The sequence below is a fragment of the Balaenoptera borealis genome (assembly GCF_965194805.1).
Source record: "Balaenoptera borealis genome assembly, chromosome: 11".
NCBI classification, from domain to species: Eukaryota; Metazoa; Chordata; class Mammalia; order Artiodactyla; family Balaenopteridae; genus Balaenoptera; species Balaenoptera borealis.
This window is the reverse complement of record NC_138868.1, coordinates 50,891,615-50,917,959: the sequence shown is the minus strand read 5'-3', so window position 1 is coordinate 50,917,959 and position 26,345 is coordinate 50,891,615. Positions and strand designations below refer to the sequence as shown.

At 50.1% G+C, this 26,345-nt stretch overlaps 3 protein-coding genes across 18 annotated transcripts in view; 1 reads left to right on the top strand and 2 right to left on the bottom strand.

Moving 5' to 3' along the window:
• The first annotated feature begins 550 nt into the window (after positions 1 to 550).
• ART1 (ADP-ribosyltransferase 1) lies at positions 551 to 24,997 on the top strand. Of its 4 annotated transcripts, none has more exons than XM_082340371.1 (6): positions 551 to 1,328; positions 2,476 to 2,587; positions 7,333 to 7,444; positions 7,711 to 8,488; positions 9,556 to 9,597; positions 11,141 to 11,274. In XM_082340371.1, the coding sequence occupies exons 3-6, from the start codon at positions 7,382 to 7,384 to the stop codon at positions 11,236 to 11,238; spliced, it is 981 nt and encodes a 326-aa protein (XP_082196497.1). In that variant the 5' UTR covers positions 551 to 1,328; positions 2,476 to 2,587; positions 7,333 to 7,381; the 3' UTR covers positions 11,239 to 11,274. The 4 variants fall into 4 exon arrangements, 3 of the variants coding, with proteins under 3 accessions (XP_082196497.1, XP_082196498.1, XP_082196496.1); XR_014231222.1 differs by lacking the exon at positions 2,476 to 2,587 and adding an exon at positions 23,109 to 24,997 and having other exon boundaries at positions 553 to 1,328; positions 7,318 to 7,444; positions 11,141 to 11,328; XM_082340370.1 differs by having other exon boundaries at positions 553 to 1,328; positions 7,318 to 7,444.
• Positions 12,524 to 23,832, bottom strand: CHRNA10 (cholinergic receptor nicotinic alpha 10 subunit; the record flags this gene model as incomplete). Its single annotated transcript, XM_082343924.1, has 6 exons — positions 12,524 to 12,982; positions 13,669 to 14,201; positions 15,005 to 15,159; positions 15,578 to 15,723; positions 17,432 to 17,570; positions 23,824 to 23,832. The coding sequence occupies 6 exons, from the start codon at positions 23,830 to 23,832 to the stop codon at positions 12,525 to 12,527; spliced, it is 1,440 nt and encodes a 479-aa protein (XP_082200050.1). The 3' UTR covers position 12,524.
• NUP98 (nucleoporin 98 and 96 precursor) overlaps positions 24,862 to 26,345 on the bottom strand; it is a gene marked incomplete at its 3' end in the record, with an annotated part of 100,141 nt that continues 98,657 nt past the window's right edge. For all 13 annotated transcript variants that reach the window (XM_082340301.1, XM_082340290.1, XM_082340300.1 and 10 more), the window contains one exon: positions 24,862 to 26,333. In XM_082340301.1, the coding sequence (XP_082196427.1) occupies positions 26,116 to 26,333 (218 nt within the window). The remainder of the gene's footprint in view (positions 26,334 to 26,345) is intronic.

Sequence of the window (26,345 nt, the reverse complement as noted above, 5' to 3'; positions counted from 1 at the left end):
GGTGGCGGAGGCGGAGAGCGGGAAGGAGCACTGAATGTTCCGGGCGGCGGGGACTGAAGTCTGCGGGGGCGCCGCGCTGCCCCCTGTCCCCGGAGTCCCGCGGATCAACGAAGTCCCGCGGCTAATTATAGACCCACTGGCGGTAACCCGACATCTCTCTTCCCCAACGACAAACACTGGGGTTCGGGGGCGGGGCTGAGGGCCGTACTTAACTCTTCTTCCCAAGGACTGCGAGGTCTTTCTCCAGGGCCCTTTTCTCCGAGCAAAACCAGTGCTAGAGGAGGGGAATTATGAGACGTGGTCTCTCCCTCGGGCAGCCCCTGACCGCCACGGCCCGGGCTCCAGACAACTGTTAGGCCGAAGAGACCAAGAGGGTCCAGACAGCCGAGAGGTCACCACTTGTGCACTCGTTCATTTGCATACAATTTGCATATGGCGAACACGTTGGTCACGTCCAGCATCTTAGCGGCCCCCACCCCACTCCCTTCTCTTTATGCCCCTTCCCTTCAGCAAGCCTGGCCCAGATGCAGAGCTCTCTCACATCCTCAGGGTCCAGCCCCGCCCCTCCCTAGACCCTCTCTCCCCTGACCTCTCAGACTCAGGTGACCCCATGTTTATCAACACTAGCCTTTCCCCTCATCTCCCTGGGCTTGCCTATAAATAACCTGGCTCTGAGTCTTAGATGCCCACTGGGAGGTAATGGGAGAAGGGGCCAGCTGAGGAATCAGCAGCTCTGGGAAGAGCTTTCTGGCAGCCTGAACCTCCGGTATCATGGCTTTGTCTTCTCTCTACCCTCTGGCTTTGGGGAATTGCTTCTCCCATCCCGAGATCTGGAACCCCAAGAAAGACCCCAAGAGATGGAGTCAAATCTAGTCATTGAACAGTGGTCTTGAGTGACGCAGAAAGTCCTCCAAGATCACATGGCCAATGAGTGCTAGAGGTGGGACCCAGGCTTTTTGGGAATCTCGCCTTGCACCTTAGGTGAGTCTCCATGCTCACATGAAAGGAACAATAAGGAGATACTCCCTGAGGCCAGGGGTGCTGAATGCAGGACCAAACCCAGTGAGGAGGCAGTTGTTCTAGCCTGGATCCTTGATTTCCCTCTAGCTTCAGGGGTTCCCTTTTCATGGGACGTGCTCTGGCCCAGAGCGGACTGGGCAGAGGCTAGTCCAGAAATAGACAGGGGAGTGTCACATTTCTGAGCAGCTGTGTGGGAGAGGTACAAGGGGTGGGGGACAGACGGTATAAAAGAGAAATCTGCCCTCCCCCTCCCCTGGTGGCCATCGCTGGAGACCAATACCAGCTTCCCTATCCCGGAGAAAGTCTAGGTAAGGGGCACACCACCTGTTCCTGGGCACTGGGCATGAAAAGCGGTTTTTTTAAAGGGGAAATATGAGGTATTAATGGTAGAGTTACAGGAATCATTAGGAAGAGTTTCAGGGAACCTTATATCTTAGTCTGTTCAGACTGCTATAACAAAATACCAGACTGGTAACTTATCAAAAACAAACAAACATTTCTCATAGTTCTGGAGGCTGAAAGTCTGAGATCAGCGTGCCAGCCAGGTCGGATGAGGGCCCTTTTCCTGGTTCATAGCCAGTACCTTCCCACTGTGTTCTCACATAGTAGAAGGTGCTAGGGAAGTCCGTGGGGTCTCTTTTATAAGAACAGCAATCCCAGTCATGAGGGTTCATGAACTAATGAACTAATTATCTCCCAAAGGCCCCCCGTTCTAATACCATCACATCAGGCATTAGGGTTTCAACATATGAATTTTGGGGAGACACAAATATTCAGACCATTGCACCTCTGATGGAGAGGTTTGGGATACCTAGGGAGGTTTGAGGCCATTGGGAAATTTGGGGATTTCTGGGGAGGGATTTGGAGTCACATCCCCAGTAGGGAATGTTCATCATGGGTCTGGATGAGGGGAAACTGACGAGAAGTGCCCTGAGCAGGATGAGAGGAAGGACAGAAGGGCAGCTGGGATAGGAAAAGGGGCTGCCCAGTGCCTCCACTTCCTGGCCTCTCAGGCCCTCCCCACCACTTTGGCCTCCACACCATTCCCTGCAAAACTGGTCACTAAGTCATCACTGCACCTGTTCTGCAGTGCTCTACATTGCTAGCTGCACCCAGAAAGCCTCTCAGACTTGCAGCAAACATTCCAGGAGGGCTCACTTGTGCCTGGCCTTGGGCTGAGCTCTGGGGACACAGAATGGGTCATACCTGGTCCCTGCCTGCCCTCAGGGAATTCACAGGCCAGGGGGGAGGCAGACACTGAAGGGCAGCACAGTATGATTAGGACAGTGACAGGGGAAAGCACAGGGTGATTTAGGAAGCCAGAGGAGTCAGAGGGCTTCCTGGAGGAGATGGCTCCTGAGCGAAGCCTTGAAGAGTGGGTAGCAGGAGAAGGGCATCCCCAACACATGGAGGGAAGCAGCAGCGCCTCACCTGGAACTTTGTTCTGTACTGTAGAAGTCAAGCAGGGGTGGTGGGGCACGAGGCTGAAGAGGTTAGGGCGGGCAAGGTCACAGAGTGCTTCAGATGCCAGTGCCTGGAGGCTGGACTCTGTCCTGAGGGTAAGGAGGTAAGTTTTGTTTTGATCTCTTGTTGTTTTTTTTTCCTTTCTGGATGTCTTCTCATCCCTTGCCTCATAATTGTCATCTCTGCATTTTGAGATATTTCTTCCAGTCAGGTTTGCCACAGAGGGTTTTCAAGCAGGTAAGGAACATGACCAGCTGTGCTTTAGAAACATTTTTCTCCCTACTCCGTGGAGCAGCAGCAGTGTGGATTAGCAGGGGTGACAGTGGAGGTAGGGAGATCAGGGAGAAGGCAGGGGCTGACCGGAGCCATGGCAGGGCATGTGGGGATGGGGAAAGGGAAGGAGCATCGAGGATGGACCCATACTGTGCCCAGCATTAGTTGGCAACTAATTTAGTGTTTGATGAATGGCTGAATGAATGGAAACCTAAGTAACCATCTTGGGTGACTGGATGAATAATAAGGATGGTAGATTATGCGAGACTCTTCTGGCAAGTTCACGGGAACCACCCTGAGCTGGATGAAGCCCTAAGAGGAATTAATCACAAGGATCCCAGGGTATCTAACGGGACCCAAAGGCCAGAAGTGAACAGTCCCTAGAAACCCAAGGAAATGTCTTGCTCTGCCTGTGCCTTGGCTTCAAGCTGCTTTTTTCCTCAGCCCTCCCTGCCTCTTTCCCTGGGGACCTTACCTCTTTCCTGACCTCAATACACCTATGACTCTCAAATGTCTTTTATTGTCCATTCTGTTCCATCTTGGACATCTGCCCCTAGAGAGTCCACGTGTGCCAAACTGAACTCACCAGTTCCCCTCCTAACCTGATCATTTATTCAATACATTTTTTTTAAATTGAGCACCTACTATGTGCTGGGATGAGCTTTTAAAGTTTCCTCTGCTTCTCCTCTGTATTTCCAACCTAGAGCATGGGAACCAGAGTTGTGAGCCTTGATTTCCCCCGTCTCATCCCCTAAATCCCATCAGACACCAAGTCTAGTAAATTCTACCTAGTAATGCTGGGTCCACCCTCACTGCCAATACCTTAGTCTGGCCACATGATTCAATGTCTGACTTCACAGTTCTCCTGCCCTATCACAAGCCTCTAGTACCTTTTATTGCTGTGTTTCTGCAGGGCAGAGACAGGGACAGAAACAGGATAGTGGAGATGCAGTGAGAGACATAGTTGGCCTCATGTTTTCACTGCATGACCATTTTGTTGTGTGCCACAAAATCTCAGTGGCATGCAAACATTTATTCTCATACTCCTGGGTCTTCACGTTAGCTGTAGATTGCCTAAAGTGAGCTTGGATGGGCAGCTCTGCTTCAGGCTGTCAGTCTGCCTCAGCTGGGCACCTCCCTATTGTGGGCTGGGCCCAGGTCTGCTCCACTGGGTCCAGGCTGAAGGAACAGTTCTGGGCCATGTTCTGATGGCTTATGACCCAAAGAGAAGACCTCCTCTCTTGGTTTGGGTTCCCCCAAAAGCCAACCCCGAGACAAGGATTGGGTGTCGTCAGCTTATTTGAAAGGTGATCCCAGGAAGTACCAGTGAAGGAGTGGCAAAGTGAGTTGAAGAAGAGAGAAAAGCTCCCCCGCAAAAATTGTGTGACCACTGTGGTCAACTATGTCCCATTGGGGACCCTCTGTGGAATAGAGAATCTGACTACCCTTACTGGGTGACAGCTGTCCTTGGGAACATTAAATCTCCTGCACTTTGGGGTTGCCCTGAGCAAGCTCCCAGGGTGATGGAGAAAGCCTTGGACACAGAAATATACAGAACACTAAGGGTGGGAAGCTGTCAGATGCTTGAGAACTATCCATTGCACCTGTGTTGAACTTGAAGATGAGCTGAGGAGATAGGGGTTGGGGAATCAACAGTGTCTGGCACACTCTCTTTTACACAGCACCCATCTATCAAATCTCAGGAAAGACTCTGAGTAGTCTTACTTGGGTTACGTGTCCATCCTTGAGCCAATCACAATGGCCAGGGTATTAGAGCACCAGTTTGGGGTCATGTATTCCCCTCATGGGGGTACAGAGTGAGGAAAGCCCCACTTGAACCCATGGACTAGTTTCTCCACAAAGAGAAGATTATAGAAGCTCAGGCTTTTTTGGTGGATTCCAAGAGACCACAAGAGTTCAAGTAGTTTTTTGCTGCTGCATTCTCTGCCCATTAGCATTCTATCCTGGAATTAGGGAGCGGTATCTCAGGTTTACACCCCACTGTGATGCCATTTTAAATTCTACCTACTCCGAATCTCCTCTGGTCAGCCCCTCACTTAAACCCACTCCTTGTACAAATGTGTTTCCATCAGGCTCTTTGGGTTCTTGTAACATGCTACTTGAAATTCCTCACTCCAACTCCATCTCCACCTTAAAAGAGCTTAAAGAAGCAGGGATGTGGGTTTTGTTGTTTCTGTTCATAATTTTATCCTCAGTGCCTGACACATTACAGATGCTCAAGAATTTTCTGAATAAATGAGTAAGCAGGTTTTGAGGGAGGGAAGATAAGTTCAGTTTGGGACATGTTGAATTTGATAAACTCTGCTGGCTGTTAACTCCACTGCCCAGAGAAACTCACACCTCAATTTAAACTGTATACTGGCAATCAGAGGATCTTAGATTTGGAGACTCACAAAATTATAGCCACATAACATCCCAGCGTCTTAGGGTCACTGAACTATCAAAACTTAGGCCCCACCAGAAGCCAGAGGAGATTCGGGAGCAGGGATGCTTAACCTGAGTGAGACTGGGGCAGATGCATAACCACCCTGAAATTTGTGTAACGTCTGTGTGAAGGCGCATATATCCATTTTCTGAGGAGCAGTTTCAGCTTTCATCAGATTTCCAAAGATAAAAAACCACTAACTGTATTACAGTCTGTATAAAAGAAGGAAAAGAGAAATACCTGAGAAGTTGCTGGTATGCGTCTAGAGTATCTCTGGAAGGATATACAGGAAATGGGAACATTGGTTAGCTCTGGGGAGAGCAGGTTGGGGTTGGGGGATCAGTGAGAGAAAGACGTTTCACTGCATGCTTCGTGGACTATAAATTTTGAATAATGAAAATGTACTACCTTTTATTAAGTTAAAACTTTAAAAAATTAAAAATTAAAGTTATGGGGATTTCCTGGCAATCCAGTGGTTAGGACTCCAGCTTTCACTGCTGAGGGCCCAGGTTCGATCCCAGGCTGGGAACTGAGAGGCCGCCTGCCACGCATCACAGCCAAAAAAAAAAAATTAAAGTTATGATTGATCCTGTTAAGTGACCAGAGATGTAAATTAAAAACTAGATACCATTTGTACCACCAGTTAAATGAAAATTAAGAGAGATTAATAATGCCCAGTGTTGGCAAAGACATGGAGAAAAGGGCACTTTTGTCCATTGTTGGTGGGAGGGTGAAGTGGGACCTTTTGGATGGCAACCTGGTAGTGGCGCAGTGGCTATCTAAATGAACACTATTCAGATCCTTTAAATATCACCTGCTTGATATCTTTCCTATAAAAATATGCAGACAAGAGGACAAGGATTTATATACATGGATGTTCACTGCAATATCATGTGTAATAACAAAAAATTAGGAAAAAACCCTAAGTGTCCCTCAATAAGGAAATGGTTAAATAAATTATGGATTAACTATATATGACATTCCATGCTGCCATCGTAATGAACAAGGTAGATATGCATGTGTGACATGGAAGTCCATGGTACATTGTTAACTGGGAAAAGGTTGTAGAACACGTATGTGTAAGCACACTTCCTTTTTCTTTTTGAAAATAGTGACAATAAAAAACCCCAAAATAGGCTGTATACAGAAAACTATGTGTGTATGTATATTTAAATATACTGTGTGTGCATCGAAAAAGGTCTTGAAGGGTACCATTACAACGGAAACAGCAGGCAAGGGTAACGGTGAGAAGGGGGACATGGAGGGAAAGCAAGAAAAGGGGGACTTGGGCTTTGTGATTCATTCGTACACAATAAGCATGCATTACTTGGTAATAAAATAAACAAAAAAAGCAGCAGCACCAACTTAGAAACTGTCTGTTCCAATCTTGACCCAAAGCTGGGACACCTTCTTGGAGCCACTTTGGGCCCTCAGCGTGCCCACCCAGAGGATGCAGGAGGCTTCCCTGGGGGAAGCAGTACCCTCTGTACTCTCCCCCATCCAGCCCCTCTTCCCGCACCACCTGGGGGTCCCTGCCTGGCATCAGCCGAGGGCTTAGGGTGAGGGTTCAGTTGGCAGCAGGATTGCAGGGACAGAGGAGGACCCTCTGGATCCCCAAGCCCTGCTCTAAGCCTGACCCTGGAGTCCTGCTGTGGCCCCACCAGCTGACTACTCCTGGATCTGCCCTGTTCCAGCCTCATGTCCCCCTGAGGGGAAGCCTGGACCTCTCACTGTGGCAGTCAAGCTCCTTCAGGACTGGCCCCAGGCTTTCCAACAGTGCAACTGCCACACTAGCCAGAACGTCTTTCATCTTTACATCCTGAGAGTTCCTACCTCTAATACCTCTGCTCTTCCCATTCCTGCTGTCCCAAACTCCTTTCCCACCCTCAACTCCAATCTTTTCTCTCCTACCTCCACTGACTGAAGCCTTATTCTATTTGTCCCACAAGACCCTGTTCACATGTCACCTCCTCCAGGAAGTCTCCCATGTTCCTTCTGGCAAGAAGGGTCCCCTCTCTCTTCTGAGCCTCCGTTTCTATGTTGTGACTCTGTGTCAAGCACCGGAAGGGGCCCAGACTAGGTGTCAATTCATCACAACTTATTAAACTGTGCAGATTCCCATTTTCCAGACGAGGAAACTGAGACCCAAAGAGTAACTTGCCCAGGGTCACCTCCAACATGCAGACCCCTGCCATGATGTCTCTGCTGCTCGTGTCCATGGGCCTCATGGAAGCACTTCAGGTATAGTCATCCTCCGCTGACCCCATCCCCCAGCTGCTGGCTTCTGAACTCTGCCGGATGCTTCGCTTGGAGATCGCTCACCCCGAGGGGACCGCCCCAGAGCCTGGTCTCGGGGATCTGTAGCTAGTAGTTCCCAATCCCCTTCCCCTCCAGGTGTGTTTGGGGCCCTTACTCTTTCTCAGCTCAGTGGAGGGGGAAGCTGGGTAACAGGGCTCCCGTTCTCCTAGGGCCTAACCTCTCAGTCCTTGCTGCTCCCCCTGCCTCAGGCCCAGAGCCACCCCATCACACGACGAGACCTCTTCTCTCGAGAAATGCCCCTGGACATGGCCCTGGCCTCCTTTGACGACCAGTATGCTGGCTGTGCCGCAGCCATGGCGGCGGCTCTCCCGGATCTCAACCGCACGGAGTTCCAGGCCAACAAAGTGTACGCCGATGTCTGGGCTCAGGCAAGCAGCCAGTGGCAGGAGCGCCAGGCCTGGGGACTCAAGTGGGGCCTCAGCCCTACCCGTCTGCCCCCGCCCACGGGCTTCCGAGAAGAGCATGGGGTGGCCCTCCTGGCCTACACAGCTAACAGCCCCCTGCACAAAGAATTCAACGTGGCCGTGCGCGAGGCTGGCCGCTCCCGGGCCCACTACCTCCACCACTTCTCCTTCAAGACCCTCCACTTTCTGCTGACCGAGGCCCTGCAGCTGCTGGGCAGGGGCCAGCGTCCACCCCAGTGCCGCCAGGTGTTCCGAGGGGTGCAGGGCCTGCGCTTCCGGCCAGCAGGGCCCGGGGCCACCGTCAGGCTGGGGGGCTTTGCCTCTGCATCCCTGCAGAATGTTGCAGCCCAGCAGTTTGGGGAAGACACCTTCTTTGGCATCTGGACCTGCCTCGGGGCCCCTATCAAGGGCTACTCCTTCTTCCCTGGGGAGGAGGAGGTGCTGATCCCTCCCTTCGAGACCTTCCAGGTGATCAATGCCAGCAGACCAGCCCAGGGCCCCGCCCGCATCTACCTCCGGGCCCTGGGTAAGCGCAGCACATACAACTGCGAGTACATCAAAGGTGAGCAGGGCACGTGCCAGCCAGCAGCTGGGCGGAAGGTGGCCTTGCCCGACCCGTTTTCAGAGGATATATACAGAGATATGAAAAACAGTGAGAAGGACCGAGTCCTGTCCCCCAACCCCTCCACCCCTTCCGTCCAAGGAGAGACATAACCTTCTTAAGTAGTACACTTGCTTATCCACCCTGGAGGTGTCTAAGCCAGAGCTGGCCACTTGCCTGCGGGGAGGCTGAAGAAGGTTTCCTGACCAACGCAGGTGTCTTTGGCCATCTCAGGGCCAAACAGATGTGGTGTCAGGCTTTCCTCCCAGCTGGAAGCCGCTGCCAGAAGTAAGCGGCCCACCCCAGTTTTCTGAGAAGAGCGCGTTTATTTGACTGAACAGAAGTCATGTGCACGGGTGTGGGGTGAGGTGGTGAGCCAGCCGTCAGGTGCCAAACCCCTAAATTCCAGTCTGGGCTCTGGCAGGTCTCAGATGCTTTCCTGTCCATCCTCCCTGGACCATCCACAGGAGTAATCATGACGATGGGCCCAGGTCCTTAATCTCTGAAGGGGCTGTGGGCTGCTGGTCCTAGTTGAGGGATGCCCAGGGGCCTGTGAGGCCCACTTTTCATATCAATAGTTAGAGGCAGGCTATTGGCTGGAACCGTGGACCACATCTAAAGTGGGATAAGGTCCAGCGCGGCTTCAGTTACCACCCTGGACTTCACGAGTGTGCACAAGTTGATGGAAGGTGAGGGAGACACACAAAAAACATAAACTAGCCCCTCCTTGGCTGGGACAGACATGGGAGAGGGAGAGGCGGGTGTGGCATGGAGGCAAAGTTACAGGCCAAGGGAGCAGGAAGAGTGCCCAGATGACCCTGGCTTCAAGGGCTGGCGCCTTTCTGGCCCTGCTATTCACAGGTCAAGTCAAACCCAGGCAAGGGAGGTCCCACTGTAAGGAAGCAGAATTAGGAGAAAACACACCAGCTTCTCCTAGAGCAAGTCAGGGATGGACCACGGGGCTCTGGAGTCCCTTTCCATACTTAGAGCTACTGAGCCTTTGATTCTTTACTGTTTCTTCCCTACAGACAAGCAGTGCAAGTCAGGGCCCTGCCGTCTGGATAACTCAGGTGAGGGCTGCAGGCATCTGTGGGGCTCCGTTTGGGGCTGAGCTGGCTATCCTGGGTCTGGGCCCCTCTCCTGGATGGATATCCCCCATAAAATAAAAACAACCCCCTTCTAATCAAAAAAAAGTAGACTCCCTTAAGCAGACACCTGTGGGGGGTTGCTAACCTTCCCCACTGAATGTATATGTGGGAGATGGCTGCCGAGCCGACACACCTGCCCCCCAAGCCTTGGGCCGTCCCCGCCTTCCCAGGAGCCCACTGACCAGACCCCAGAGAGCTCCAGCCTGCACTGAAGCGACGGAGGGAAGGGCCGCTCCACAAAGTCCCCCTGGGCCTTCTCCTCCTTCTGCTGCAGAGCGCGCTGTTACTGCCTTCAGAGCTCTCTCAGACCACCTCCCAAGGTCAAGGTCAGGTCTTGGCTGCTGGAGACCTGGGCTCTAGCCCAGGCTCTGCCCTAACTCTCTCTGTGACCAAACATCCCTCTCTGGGCCTCAGTTTCCCTATCTGCATAGTAAGCATATCGGACTAGATGGTCCCCAGGTTCCCTTTGGCTATGACTCTTCTCTTCCCTTGAACACCTGCTGTGCCAGGTCCTGCCTCAGCCACCACTTCTCTAGGTGGGAACAGGCCATTCTCAGGGAAGAAATCACAGCCACCCCTACGCCTCGGGTCCCGCCTCCTCCCTCAGGGCTCTGAGAACAGCGGATAGGAAGGAGCCCCAGCCTCCTTTTTGTTCCCACCCTTCTCCATGACACAGTACCACTCAGGGTTCCATGAATCCTCACCATGATGCAATGATGCAGGTAATGTCATCACCCCTGTTCCACAGATGAGAGAAGGAAGGCACAGAGAGATGAAGCAACCAGCCCCACACACAAAACCAGAAAAGTGTACGGTCCAAACAGCCGGGTCCTAGAGCTGAACTTGGAACCACCATACCAGGCTGGCCCCCACCTCCTCAGACACCATCTCATTTTACCCTTACTGCACAATAATCGACTGGAAGGAGGTGGGACAGGGAGTATTACCCTCATTATACAGTAAAGTGAGACTCAGAGACAGAAGTGACTTGCTCCAGGTGAGAGTGAGTGAGTGGCAGAGTCAAGACCAGCCAGGTCTCCAGACGCCAACTCGGCTTCTTTGAGGTCTGATAATGTAATTTCAAGCACTGGGAAAGTTTAGGATTCCCGCACCCCTCCCCATTCCCCATCCCAGTGCACCAGCAACTCTCCCACCAGTGTTTGACCAGAGGAGCAAAGATCAGCCTCACCAGATCCCACTCAGATCTCTACCCCTTTTCATCCCACCCTGCAGTGCCTCAGTTGTGTCAGTAGGAGACTGGGGGATAGACCTAATGACCTCTGGAAGGGGAACTGGGGCTCTCCTTGGTTTCATCTCTACCTTCCTCCCTAAATTCTTTCTCCTCATCTTTGTCTCCCATTGCATGTTGTATATCAGTCAGCTCACTCTGCTCATTTCTTTTCATCTTGTTTCTTTGTGTATCTCACGTTGCCCCTAAATCTCTGTGCCTCTGTTTTCCCTGCAGCCGTGGGTCAGGGCCCCCTTTCTGCAGTCTGGTCCCTTCTACTGCTGCTCTGGTTCCTTGTTGGAGAAGCCTTTCCAGAGAGTCCAGGACTCCTCTAATCCATCAGCCACTGAACAGCTCTGCCGTCACCTCTGCCCAACATGAGGATGTCAGCCACATGTATGCTTTAAGTGTGGCCAAGATCTGTGGTAACTCCATCTGTAGGGAACTCGGGGATCTTCTCTGGCAGCTGCCAGGCTTGCTAGCAGGAAGAGGAAAATGTAGGGACTGGGCCTCACCCAGGGGTCTAGGAGTAAGATGGTGAATAGAGGTGGGGGGACTGCAGGACAGGTAACCACTCACTTGGAGATAGAAGATTAAAGTAGTTTGGAGGGGGGGTGATTGGGGAGAAAAGTACTTGGCCATGATACTTGCTGATATTACTCAAATGCTTCCCATGTACACCTGGACTGCTCCTGTTCGCTCCTCCAGGAAGCCTTCTCTGGCCTCTCCACCCTGCTGGGTTAGGGGCCCTGCCTCTGTGCTCCCAAAGGGCCCTGGTCTCCCACGTCCAACTGTGAGCTTATGAAGGCAGGGACTGCATCCGAGGCACAGAGGTGGTGCCAGAAAATGTGTGGAAGTCAGAAAGGAAGAAATACCTTGTGAATAGCTGGTTCCTGTACTGCCCCTGCTTTGGGCACCTTCAAGCTCTCCGGATGTCACTGTGTGGGAATGGGGTGGACTGGATCTCATTTTCTTGTCAGCAAAGATGTAATTTCTGCTCTGATCCATGAGTCCTAAGGTCCCTAAGAGGCTGGATCCCCAAGTTCCACCACCACGGGCCCTAAGGGTAAGAGAGGACATGGAGGAAGTGATAGGCACACACTTTATTATCAGCCGGGGCTTTGGGGCCAAATCCTTGTGTGGCCTCCTGCTCTGGAAACTGGACCAGGAATCCTGAATTCCCAGTTGCCTCCCCTGAGCCCCCAGGTAGGGACAGGCAAGACCAAGTCCCTGTAACAGCAGCCACAGAGGAAGGAAGAAAAGACAGGAAATGTGGCCGTTCTGTTTGTACTACCTGCACTCTCCTCACTGAAAGCACGAACACTCAGCACCGGAGTTCAGTTCTGTCCCTCCAGAACTGCCCTTTGACCTTGACCCTTCTTAGAGTTCCTCCTCTGCAGGAATCAGGGGAGCGGCAAGCTCTGGATTTCCCCTTAGAGGTTAGGGTACAGAGACAACGAGTACTCCCTCTGGTGTGTGAAGTCAGTAGCGCTGAAGAGAGGATGTCCCAGGCTCTGAGACCCAGTGGAGAGAGACTGAGTGGCCTGAGGGCCAACCACCACCTGGCCTGGCCATTCCATCCCCGTCTGGAGGTGCTGTGGCTGCAGCAGACCCCTGGGACTCACAGGGCCTGCACCAGCACGAGAAGGCTCATCACCAGGGCCATGGAGAAGAAGATGCCCAGGAAGAAACGGTCCATGACACGGGCCAGGCGCTTCCAGTCCTCATGGCAGCGCTGGGCAGCCCTGTGTCTGTGGAAGGTGTTGGTGATGGTGGCTACATGGCGCAGCAGGGCTTCCTGATGGCACAGACACCGAGGCTCACGGCAAGGGCCTGCTGGTGGGCCAGCTTCTCTGTCAGGAGGCTGGGGGCTGGGGGATGACTCAGGAGGTCTAGACTGCCCACAGGACTCCCCTCGTTCCCGCACACACAGGCCCCGCGCCAGGCGTCCCAGCAGGAGGGCCCGAGCCCAGGCTGGCACTGGGCGGGCACTGGGACCACAGTAATGCAGGTTCATGATAAGGATGGTGAGCGCTGTGGAGAAGGTGACCATGGTCATGGTGGCCATGTAGTACTTTCCTGCAGGAGAGGGAAAGGGAACTGAGGCCCCAAACAAGAACTCAGGGGGCCTGAGCTCCCCAACTGCCTGAGCACAAGGAGGAATGAGCTCATCCCCCCATAAGGCTCGCAGGACCCTCCAAGCCCAACGGATGGAAGCGGGAAGAAGGTAAGGGCCAAGGGCTCCCTCTCCCGCATTCCCCCGTCAGGTTCTCAGAAGCTACCTGCTCCGTAATTGTTCCCCTCACTGCTGGAGACTGGACTCACCCACAATCCCGTGAAAGTCACGCTCTTAAATAGATCCAGCATGATCTGAAGCAAGTTATACTAGAACCTTCCTCACAGGTGTGTGGTGCTGCTTCCTTGAGTTAATAAACGTCAAGTGTTTAGGAGACTGCCTGACACGCAGTGAGTACTTAGTATGTTTTGCCTGTGATTATAACACTGGGGATGTCGACCTTCCTCCATCAAGTCCCTGAGGAAAGACCAACTCCTTCCTCTGCCCCTTCTTCCTGGAAGGGGCCGACCTCTTCCCCCTCAATCTCAGAACGAGGCCGGACCCCAAGACGCTCAGCGGGGCCCCTCCGCTGACCCAGGCCGGTCCGGCTCCCACTCCTGCACCTGCGGACACCCGCGCACTTCAGCCCCGGGTTGCGGGCGTCCTCTTCCGGCCTCCTCCCCCGCCACCCCGGGCCCTCAGAGCTCACCGATGAGCGGCACGCTCTCGGCCGGCGGCATGCTCTCGGCCAGGAGCAGCTGGAAGACGGTGAGCGCCAGCAGCACGGTGACGCCGAGCGACACCTTCTCGCCCGAGTCGGCGGGCAGGTGGAAGGCCAGAGGCGCCAGCAGCGAGATGAGCACGCAGGGCAGCAGCAGGTTGCACACGTAGGCGGCGGCGCGGCGGCGCAGCAGCAGCATGAAGGTCACGTCCGGGTAGGGCTCGGAGCAGCAGCCGTAGGTGAGCACGCGCCGCCGGGCCGGCATGCCCAGCACGCGCCACTCCACGTTCTCCACAAAGTCGGCCAGACTGGCGGCGGCGCCGCGCGGCTGTACGTCCAGCTGGTGCCCGCTGTGCGTCCACGAGCCGAACGTCAGGCCGCAGCGCTGCGCGTCGAATGGGAAGGCCGACACATCCACGCGGCACGAGCTGCGCGTGATGGCCGGCGCGTCCCAACGCACGGCGCCGTCGTGCCGCAGGACCACATTGGTGCTGGCTGAGGCTGGCGCCTGCGCGTCCGCCCTGCGGGCAGGGGGTGGGGCTCCGTGAGGCGCCGCGGCCTTGGAGGTCAGGGCTGCCCCTTGTAAGCGGTGCGCATCGGGCTTGCTGGGGGTGGCACAGAGGGCAAAGGGAGCGGTATAGAGGGCCCTCTGTGCCTTTGGAGGCCTAGCGGGGCCAGCGCCTGAAGGGCCCAGAACGAGACACAGACCTAGCTCAAAAGTTGATGCGGGGCGCACGGTGACTTTCCTTGAGTGTCATCTGCAAAGCTCCTAGAGGGGCCCTGAGGAAAATATGCTGAGCTATGTGTTGTCTGGGAAGCACAGAACTGGCTTAGGCGGCATAAAGGACTACTCCAGAGGGCTAAGCCCTGAAGGAAATCCCTAGGCAGGCCCTGGGGTGCCCTGAGAAAAGGGTAGAGAGTGCCATAAAGAGGCACTTGTGTCCCAGAACCCTCTCTGCGAGAGATACAGAATTGGCCCTGGACCACACGGAGGATTCCTAGGAGACATTCAGCCTGGGTTGGCTTGAGACAGCCTAAAGTGGAGGTGCCATCAAGGGGCTGTGAGCTCCCTCCAGTAGGCCCTTGCCATGAGCCGCTGTGTGTGTGTGTGTGTGTGTGTGTGTGTGTGGTCAGGAAGCCCTACTGCACCATGCAGCCACAATTGCCAACACCTTCCTGGCAGCTTAGAAGGGTCCTGGGGGAAAGCTTCCAGGGCACCATAGCAGCCGGGTTTGATGTGGAGGATGGGGGACAAGTGCATCCCCAGAGCCAAGGGCAACTCTAGGGAGGGGTAGGAGAGGGGAGGGGCCAAGGCAGGCAGTACTTGTTATAGAGTATGATGTCTGGCCGCCACACGAGACTGCTGGGGATGCGGATGGCATCCAGGCCACCATAGGCGTCAGGGTCCCATCGTAGGTAGGCATCTGTCCACTCCTGTCGGATCCACAGGTACAGGGTCAGCACCTGGTTCCGCTCATCCTAGTTGGGGGCAGAAAGTGGGCATAGATGTGGACAGACGTCTGCACAATACCCTGCCCTGTGTGTGCACACTCACCTACAGAGCTCTGGTCAGCACCCGCAAACCTGACTTGCCCACACAGTTCAGTTCCCACCCAGCCTTGCTATGTAACCTTACCAGGTCCTTCTCTTCTCTGGGCCTGAGTTTCCTCAGAAGTTACATGGGTAGTAATCTCTGCTAGGCATGGATTCAAGTGTGCAAAGTATTGGGCACACTGTGAGCACCCAACAGTTAGGATCCAACAGTTGGTAGCTGTTATTGTTGCTAATGCTAATGTTTACAGGAAAGAATTGATTGGAGATTAATCCCAGTCTCCCATTCTCCCATTCCTTGACACTGTCACCAGCACACTCCACGACTGTACAACAACCAACTCACCATGTCGATGATCTGGGACAACGTCACTTCCAGGGTCACGTTCAGAGCCTGGTCTGTGTCTGCCACAGGTCTCAGGGCACTTGTGTAGTTGGCAAAGAGGTCTCGGAACAGCTTGTGTGCCAGCCTGCCCTCGGCTCCGAAGCACTCTGGGGGACCAGTAAGAAAGGGTGTCCAGGGACCTCGGCTCACAACCTGTACCCTGCACAAGACTGAGGCCTTGTCAGCTGCTCCACTGTCTCACAGCTGTCTAACTGTCCCTGTTCTCTGTCTCTCTACCTGTGGCTCTAGTTCCTCCCTGGCCTGCCTCCAAGGATAGATGAGGTGAAGGCCATAGTGTGAGTAGGTATTATCTTCTGAAGCAAGGCTGATGGGTTTCTTCCCCACCATTCCCTTCCCAAGGACCTGGATTCTGCTTGCCCCACCACAAATGCTGGAGGGGCTGGGAATTCCCTGGCAGTCCAGTGGTTAAGACTCCGCGCTTCCACTGCAGGGGGCATGGGTTCGATCCCTAGTTGGAGAACTAAGATCCTGCATGGCGCGTGATGTGGCCAAAACAAAACAAACAAAAAAACAAATGCTGGAGGGGCCCAAACAGACCGCAAGAGTCCCAGTTCTCAACCAGGCATCCGGAACCCTCTTGCCCTGCCCCTTCCAGTCTCTCCAGCCTGTCTCTGCTTCTCTAGCTGCACTTCAGTTGATGTCTTCAAAGCTTCTGACACTATGGGCCCCTCCTTCCTGAAAACACACTCTTCCCCGGGTTTTGTGACACATCCCATTGTCCTCAGTCCTTTTTTTTTTCTCAGTCCTTGATTTAGGTATTGTTCCCCAGAATCCCGTCCTTTGCCCTCGTCTCCTTTTTTCTTCAGCCCAGATTTTTCTCCTGAGCTCCAGACCTGAATGTCCTAAATGTCCTGTAGGCACTTTAAACTGTGTAGGGCCAAATATGAACCTGTTTCCTCCCACCATGTATTTTTTTTTTTAATTTATTATTTATTTGGCTGTGCTGGGTCTTAGTTGCAGCACACGGGATCTTCGTTGTAGCGTGCGGGATCTTTTCACTTGTGGCGTGCGGAATCTTTAGTTGCGGCATGCAGGCTCTTAGTTGTGGCATGTGGGCTCTTAGTTGCGGCCTGTGGGATCTAGTTCCCTGATCAGGGATTGAACCCGGGCCCCCTGCATTGGGAGCGTGGAGTCTTAACTGCTAGACCACCAGGGAAGTCCCTCCTCCTTCCGTGTTCTGAAACCTGTTCCTTGTCCTGTGTTACCCGTCTCAGCAAACAACACTCCCGGTGCCCTCAGCTGGAAATCTGGTAATTTGTCTCTCCCTTCTGGCCCTTCTCTCTGCAAACCACTCTGTGCCCGCATCCTGTCAGTCATACTGCTGAATGCTCTTGAATGCTTCATCACCTCTCCAGCTTGGGCCCATCCTCCCTGCATATGGACCACGGCAGCAACAGCCTCCTTCCTGCTCTCCCACCTCAGGCTCACCTCTCTAACTACCTGCCACACTTCTGAGAGATCAAGCTTTTAAACAAATGAATCTGACTAGACCAGTAGCTGCTTAAACCTGTTTAACGGCTCCCCAGGCCTGCTAGATAAAGCCCAAGCTCACCCTTCGTGATCTGGTCCCCCTGGCTCTTCCAGCCCTATCCCTGGGAGCTGCCCCGTCAACTGCTCCCGCCCCAGTCAGGCAAGCCCCCTCTTGCCCTCTTCAGCTCCCCCTCCTTCACACTCCCCAGATAGCGCTTGCTCCCAGCACAGAAATGAAGAGAGAGCACGTGGAGAGAGGTTTGGGGAGGATGGGAACAGCAGCAACGCCCAGAGAGGCCAGGGCTGGTCTACTGAGCTTCATACCTGGCAGGAGTGGGAGCAGGAGCAGGAGGCCCAGACTGGAGACAGAGAAGCTGAGGCTGAGGCGGTGGCTCCCGGGCCCCATGGCCTTGCCGCAGCCAGAGGAAGGGCGGGTCTCTGGATATGAGCCTCCTGGCCTGACCTACGGCAGCGTCAGGCCCTGCTGGCAAGGATGGTGTGGACAATCCCTGCACGTCAGAAGGAAGACTGGGATCTCTGTTGAGTCCAACTACCCTCCAGGGAGTCCTGCAGCCCTACAAGTTACCTGACCCTGCTATGTGTACTTGCCCTGGGATTTTAGTACTTGGGCCTTGGCATCTACTGTTTCTCCTTCTCTGCTGGTCTTTGCCTCTTCTGGCCTCTGTCTCTGCCCTGTTCTTCGCCCCCCACCCCCTTTACCTCTCACTCAGCCTCTCTGTCTCGATTTCCTGCTATCCGTCCCTCTGTAACTCTTTCTTGGTCTCTGCCTCCCTGACTCTGGTCTTCCTCTTTCCACTCTCTCTTCCTTTCTCCTGCCTCTATTTCAGCCCCGTTGACTTCCTCAAGGCCTTCCCCACACCTGACTCTGGGGGAGGCTGGCGCATTCTCAGCAGGACAGGGACAGGGACTCCATCAGCCCTGAGCCTTCTGAGGCACAGGACAGCAGACCCCGCCCCCTTTCCCTTTCATTAGCTTAATTACAGAGTTGGGACACCTGTGTCCATGGGAACAGAGCAACTGAAACTGACACCTCAGGTCACTGGGACCTGAATTATTCAAATTCTGTAAGGTAGCACCCACGCTCAGGTCAGGCCCAGCTTGGGGGATTGGAGGGTACAGAGATGCCAGGTCAGGATCTGCAAGAGACTGGGGCTTAAAGGTGTGAGGGGACAGGGCCAGTGGATGGTAACTGTCCTCCCAGCTCTGTCATCGTTACTGAATTCTTGAGGCTCCCTTTCGTCTGTCAGCTGTGCCCTCAGTTAGGGACTGAACACATCTGTCTAGGCTGGGTGCTTTGTGCCAAGCAAGCGCTCCCCTCCTGGTGAGAGGGGTGCCAAGCCTCAGGCTGCTCCAGGTGGCCCCACAAAGCAGGAGATGCAGCCCACATCCTTGCCATCCCACAGCCATCCCAGTCTGAGCCTCAGTATTCTCCCTATGCTTAAACATCACGGGTGGTGTTGGGCCGCAGAGAAAACACAGCCTTTATTTATTTATTTTTTACCATCTTTATTGGAGTATAATTGCTTTACAATGGTGTGTTAGTTTCTGCTTTATAACAAAGTGAATCAGCTAGACATATACATATATCCCCATATCTCTTCCCTCTTGCGTCTCCCTCCCACCCTCCCTATCCCACCCCTCTAGGTGGTCACAAAGCACCGAGCTGATCTCCCTGAAAACACAGCCTTTAGTGTTACTTTCAGCTCTGTCCTATGAGCTGTCTGACCTGGGTAAGATACTGAAACTCTCTGGGTTTCAGTTTTATCAAACAGGTTAGTGGGATTAACAGTCCTCACCTAAACAGTTGTGGTAAGAATTAAATGAGACAATGAAAGTACCTGATAATGCAAGGCAACTACCTAGTACATTGACAAATGCACAGCAATCAACATTATTTGCACTATGGTCCTAGTGAGTTAGTCAAGATATCTTCAGAAACACACACTTAGACTCATAAGCCCCAGCCCCTGGCAAATACCATTCTTCTTTCTGTCTCTATGAAGTCATGTCAGTATTTGTCTTTTTTTTTTGGCTGTGCCGCGCAGCCCGCGGGATCTTAGTTCCCTGACCAGGGATCACTGAACCCGTGCCCACTGCAGTGGAAGCGCAGAGTCCTAACCACTGGACCGCCAGGGAAATCCCAGTATTTGTCTTTTTGTGCCTGGCTTATTTCACTTCATATAATGTCCTAAAGTTTCATCCATGTTGTAGTATATGTCAGAATTTCCTTCCTTTTTAAGGCTGAATAACATTCTATTGTATGTATATACATTTTGCTTATCCATTCATCTCTTGATGGGCACTTGGGTTGCTTTCACATTTCATTTATTGTGAATAATGCTGCTATGAACATGGATGTACAAATATCCTTTCAAGATTCTGCTTTCAGTTCTTTTGGATATATACCCAGAAGTGGAATTGCTGGATCATATGGTAATTGTTTTTAATTTTTTGAAGAATTGCCATACTGTTTTCCACAGCGGACATACCTTTTTATTGAATACATTCCCACCAACAATGCACAAGGCTTCCAATCTCTCCACATTCTCACCAACATTTGTTACTTTGTTATTTTGATAATGGCCATCCTAATGGATATGAGGTGGTATCTGGTTCATAGTTTTGATTTGTATCTCCCTAATGATTAGTGATGTTGAGCATCTTTTTATGTGCTTATTGGCCACTTGTATATCCTCGTTGGAGAAATGTCCGTTCAAGTCCTTTGTTCATTTTTAAATTGTTTTTTTTTTTCTCTTTATGTTGTTGAGTTCTATGAGTCCTCTATATATTCTGGATATTAATCCCTTATCAGATAAATAATTTGCAAATGTTTCTCCCATTCTCTAGGTTGCCTTTTTACTCAGTGTCTTTAGAATGAACAAAATTAAAAATTCTTCATGTAGTTCATTTTGTCTATTTTTTTCTTTTGTTGCTGTGTGTTTGGTGTCATATCCAAGAAATCATTACCAAATCCAATGTTGTTAAGATTTTACCCTCTATTTTCTTCTGAGAGTTTTATAATTTTATTTATTTGTTTAAATATTTATTTATTTGGCTGTGCCGGGTCTTAGTTGCGGCATGTGGGATCTTCGCTGCTGCATGCAGGATCTTTTAGTTGCGGTTTGTGGGCTCCTCTAGTTGCAGTATGTGGGCTCCTGTAGTTGTGGCATGTGGAATCTAGTTCCCTGACCAGGGATTGAAACCAGGCCCCCTGCATTGGGAGTGTGGAGTCTTAACCACTGGACCACCAGGGGAGTCCCTAAGAGTTTTATAATTTTAGGTCTTACATTTAAGTCTTTGATCTATTTTGACTTAATTTTTGTATATGGTGTTAGATTCTGATGAAATATATAAATAGAAGGTGGTGTGGTATGTCCATACAATCAAGTATTATATGGCCATAAGATGGCATGAAGTACTGATGTATGCTACAACATGGATGAACCTTGAAAGTATTATGCTAAGGGAAAGAATCCAGTTACAAAAGGTCACATATTGTGTGATTCCATTTATATGAAATGTCCAGAATAGACAAATCTATAGAGATAGGAAGTAGATTAGTGGTTGTGTAGGTCTGGGGAAGTTGGGGAATGATGGCTGAAAGCTATGGGGTTTCTTTTTGGGAGGATGAAAATGTTCTAAAATTGCCTGTGTGGTGATGGCTGCACAACTCTGTGAATATAGCTAAACTAATTGTACGCATTAAATGGGTAATTGTATGGTATGTGAATTCTATCTCAATAAAGCTGTTATCAAAAATATTGGGACTTTCCTGATGGTCCAGTGGTTAGGACTCTGAGATCCCAGTGCGGGGGGCCTGGGTTTGATCCCTGGTCGGGGAACTGGATCCCACATGCTGCAACTAAGGATCCCTCGTGCCTCAGCTAAGACCCTGCACAACCAAATAAATTAATAAATATTAAAAAAATCATAATCTATCATGAATGAGTTAGCCGAAACAAAAACACTCATAGAAACAAGCAAGAGATCACAGATATTGGACATAATAATGATAATTTGAGTAGTTAATATATTTTGGGCAGTGCTCTAAGCACTTTAACATATATTAATCCGTAATTCTCACAACACCCTATGAAGTAAATACTATTATTGATTCCATTTTACAAATGAGGTAACTGAGGCACAGGAAATAACTTAGCCAAGATTCCATAGCATATTCCAGTGGACCCAGGATTTGAACATAATTGGGGTAAAGAGTCCATCCCTACACTACACTATACTACAATTATACTGCCTCTTTTAAAAACAACATAGAAGTATATGTAATATGATTTAAGAAATAAATAAGGACTGAAAAATGAAAGAACAAGAGGACTATCAAGAATGAGTAGGTAGGGACTTTTCCCTGCTGGTCCAGTGGCTAAGTCTCTGCGCTCCCAATGCAGGCAGCCCAGGTTTGATCCCTGGTCAGTGAACTAGATGCCACAGGCTGCAACTAAGAGTTCTCATGCCGCAACTAAAGATCCTGCAAGCCACGCGGCGCAGCCAAAAAACCAAACCAAAACCAAAAAAAACAAAACAAAAACAAAGGAGGAAGACAAGACTTAAGAGTGAGTGGCAGGGCTTCCCTGGTGGTGCCGTGGTTGGGAATCCACCTGCCAATGCAGGGGACACGGGTTCGAGCCCTGGTGCAGGAAGATCCCACATGCCACAGAGCAACTAAGCCCGTGTGCCACAACTACTGAGCCTGAGCTCTAGAGCCCGCGAGCCACAACTACTGAAGCCCGCGCGCCTAGAGCCCATGCTCTGCAACGAGAAGCCACCACAATGAGAAGCCCGCACACCGCAACCAAGAGTGCCCGCCCCTGCAACTAGAGAAAGCCCACGCGCAGCAACAAAGACCCAACACAGCCAAAAATAAAATAAATAAATTTATTAAAAAAAAAAAAAAAAGTGAGTGGCAGATGTTGTACGGATGGGTGTCGGGGTAAAAGATGCATTTTTCTTTCTGTACCATTTTCTTCAGCAGTTATTCAATCTTTTGGGGGCACAAGGTTGTCTTACCCTCAAATTACATTTAAAAGCAACATTTTGCAGAATACCTTTAGGCCAAAATAAAGGCTAAATTCAAGAGTGCTTCGAAACACATGGAAATAGCACATACATAGAATAGACTGAAGAGTTACAGAAAAATTGGTATGTTTACCTGAAAAAATGTTGAAATATTTCTTATAACGTATTTAGTGTGTTTTAGGGTAAAAATGTTAATTTGAAAAAAATAATTCTAAAAGTTGGTGGGTTATTTTTAAAAAGCCATTTTGGGAAAAAAAAGAAAAAGAAAAAAGTACCTGAACAACAACTGATTTAAGTCTCTATTTTGAAAATACTGAATCATCACATATAAAAAGATAAGGAATGTGCGATGATGAAACAGTGAATCTTGGTCATGATTATTATTAGGTGGAAGGTTGATGGAAGCTTTAGAAAGGGTGAATCAGGCTGACACCACCTGAATCAACAATCTTAACATCACTAACAGTGGAACAGTGAGACAGTGTCTTCCATAGTGATGAAACACAGCACCACCTATGAGAAGGACCCTGAATCTAATCTAGTCTAGATCTAACCAGTGGTATATAGCAAGTAAGGGAGGTAGAGGCACAATCAGCCAAATCTAGAAGCCCCTGGCCCTCTATGCTAAAGGACGAATGTCCCAGGTACTTCATCAAATAAAGGGCATTTAAAAAAGGAGGAGAACTGTTAATAGATTAAAAGAGATTTAAGAGATTTATCAGCCAAATGCAAAGTGTGGACCCTGTTTAGATCCTGATTTAATTTAAACAAATCAACTGTAGTAAGATTTTACTTTTGAGACAACTGGGGAATTCGAAAATGCAGAGAGTTATTAGTGAATATTTTCGAATTATTGTTAATTTTGTTAGGTACGACAATGGTATTGTGATTATAAAAATTTATCTTAGAAATGCTTATGTATTGATGAAATGATGATTTCCCTTAGAAATACCATGGTGAGGGACTTCCCTGGTGGCACAGTGGTTAAGAATCTGCCTGTCAATGCAGGGGACACGGGTGCGAGCCCTGGTCCAGGAAGATCCCACATGCCGTGGAGCAACTAAGCCTGTGTGCCACAACTACTGCAGCCCACGTGCCTAGAGCCCGCGCTCCGCAGCAAGAAAAGCCACCGCAATGAGAAGCCCACACACCGCAATGAAGAGTAGCCCCCGCTCGCTGCAACTAGAGAAAGCCCACGCACAGCAACGAAGACCCAATGCAGTCAAAAATAAATTAAAAAAAAAAAAGAAAGAAATACCATGGTGGGTGCGTGGGTAGGAATAAGAATGGGGGTAAAGATTAAATAAGATTGAAAAACTGAGACATTTTATTTTTGCATGGGTGAAAATTTCTACAATAAAAGATTTTTAAAAACCCTTAGGAAAGCATAAGAAATGAATGTTTAAAGCAGAAATGAATATATTACAATACAAAACTCCAATAAAACTGTTAAGTCTGAGAGCTGGTTCTTTGAAAGACAACAAATAAAAAAAATCTGAAATAATTTCCTGGAAATACAAAGTAACAAAACGAGTCAAACATCTAAAAAAAGAGCAGCTACGCCTGCAAGTCTTGGCTCTGCTAATCCAACATTTAATCTCCAGACCTCTATTAACTTTGATTTTGGCATTATTCCAGCATTCTGCTGAGGAAATACTTACTTTGAACATTGTATGAGGTTGTGGATTCCACAGCTCTGTTGAGTTTTGAGACAACTGGTTCTTATTTTTATATTTTTGAGAAACTTAAATTTTTTAAAATATGTTTCAATGGGATTTTGAAATATAGAAGAGACCGCTTATCATCTTTATTGTTCACTTTAACTGGAAGTCTATTCTCTGTGACGCAAATAGCTGCTGTGATAAATATTTGACTTAGAGGTTTTTTTTTTTTTTTTTTTTTTAAAGGAAATACCTGTCCTAAGAGGAAATACTGCCCATATTCACAGTGCTTAACATTTCTAAAGGCAAACCACTTCTAAAGCACTCACTTTTCACAAAACACCTCTGGTGAGGAACGCAGAACAAATTCTTTGCTCTAAGTCCAGCAAATGCTCCGTGACTCACTTGCTCAGGTTCACAGTCAGTCAGAAATGGTGGGAGATTCCCAGCTGAGTTAACCCTTATCCTTAGGGGCCCAAATTAAAGGGAAGCCCCAGCCACTGGGAAGACCCACTCTGCTTGCTCATCTCATTGATGTCCCAGAAATCTTTGGCCTAATCCTCATTGGAAATTGCTATCTTCAATTTAACACAACCAACCAACCAACCAACCAACCTACTCATCAGCCTCATTTGATCCCTCTCAAGCACAGCTCTGTGAAGCAGCAACATCAGGCATCATTATCTCTTTTACACAATGGAAACTGAAAGGTGAAGTGCCAAGGTTTAAAAACAAAAACCCCAGAGCAGAGAGGCTTTGAATACTAAGTATATACCACTGGGCAATTTGAGACCCTGCCCCATTCCCCAGTAGGAATCTAAGCACATAAAAATAAATGTACAGCAGTCAGGATCCATCAATAATCTCAACCCCCTCACCCCAAAATTGACCCTTATAAACCTAGCCTTTGATCTAGTCTGCAACTATTCTCTCATTAACCCACGGCCAGTCTCTCTTTAGACTGCAAATTTAACAAGGCCACCATAAAGCTCCTTGGGACAAGGCTCAAAACCACAAAAGGAAAGCCAATACCAGGAATGCTATAAACATTTCATTTTATTTATTTTTTTTAAGAAAGTAGCTTCAGAAAAAGAGGAAAATAATCTAGGTCATTTATATATATATATCTATATCTATATATATAGATAGATATATATAGATATATATATATATATACTTTTTAATAAAACCCTTCCCATAATCTTCATGCATAAAGACCCAGGGAGGCATGGCCATGTTGTCTGTGGCAGCCCTCACACCAGCAGTCTCAGACCGTTACCTGGGGCTCCCCACAGCTGTGGGCAGCAGTGTAGCAAAAGCCCCCTGCCTCCCCCTGAAGCCCAGATCCTTGCCTGCCTCAGTGATGGTTTCACCTTCTGGGACTGAAAATGGAGGGTGGGAAATGCTCTGGGCTAGAGTGGGAGGGACAGGGAGGGCTACCCAACCTGCCATGTTTCAACCAAACTCTTCAGGCAAATCCAGACAGGAGGCCGAGCAAGATGACTGAAAACCAGGCACCAAACTGAGTTCTGGGAGTTTCCCAGAGATGTGTGATCTGTGACCAAGAGCTCCTGCACAGGGAAGGTTTGGTGTTCACAGAACATTCAAGGCAGGAAGAACAATCAAGCCTTGAAGCCCCATCCCTCCATGGCAGGCACTCACTTCTACCCTAAATGGGTCAGAAAGACCCTGTTCTGCTTCCTAATTCAGTCCAACCCTCTTCTGACTCCAAAAGTCAGTGTTAATCAACAACCTACTTCAGAGACAGATTCTCCTTCCTTCTGTGGAGAATTCACTTGTTAAGGGAGGACAGTCCTAGGTCAACGCATTTGTCCCGTTACCTGTCCCACTCCTTCTAAAAAGTCCTAGTATAAAAGGGCAGGAGTAGGAGTAGGGTAGCAGTTTGGCATCGAGAGTCACAAGATCCAGAATGGCTGAGGGAGGAAAAGCATTCCCTGGTTCTTAGGGGGTGGGGGAACTCTGCCAAAGGTGCTTTACCGATGCTTTACTGACCATTTAAAAAAAGAAAGGAAAAAAAAAAAAAGAATAGTCTTGAGGACGGTAAAAAAAGAGACTTGGATCCTTTTTTGGGGGGTTCCAAAAGCCCTTATGCTGTGTTTAGTATTAAGAAAGCCGTGAACAACTGGAGGTTGCTGCTTGGGCAGCAGGAAGGGAGGGTGGATTCCATGGCCAACCCAAAGAATGGCAAATGGTGCCAATCAACTCAATGTAGGGGACCTCTGTGTAGTGAGTGTGAATCGGCATGTGAGTGTGGTGCGGGGAGCCTGGGGCTCACTGGCTCCCAACAGTCAGTTCCCGCAGGTAGGACTGTGTAAGACTGCGCAGTTCCTCCAAGGCATAGTCCTCAGGCATGGGGAGCCGGCCAATGTGGGGGGCCAACAGGCGCAAAGGGACTCGCTGAGGGTCTGGCGTTGAGTCGGAGGTTGCATCAGGGGCATGCTGAAGGCTCAGTACCACCCGCAGCAGGTTGGCTACACGTTTGGCCATGTCTGGAGAAAAAG

Excerpts from the sequence above, each read along its gene's own strand:
- ART1 (XM_082340372.1), top strand. The coding sequence starts at position 7,382 with ATGCAGACCCCTGCCATGATGTCTCTGCTGCTCGTGTCCATGGGCCTC. Across the intron at positions 8,489-9,555 it reads CAACTGCGAGTACATCAAAG|ACAAGCAGTGCAAGTCAGGG; the intron begins GTGAGCAGGGCA and ends TCTTCCCTACAG. Across the intron at positions 9,598-11,140 it reads CTGCCGTCTGGATAACTCAG|CCGTGGGTCAGGGCCCCCTT; the intron begins GTGAGGGCTGCA and ends TTTTCCCTGCAG.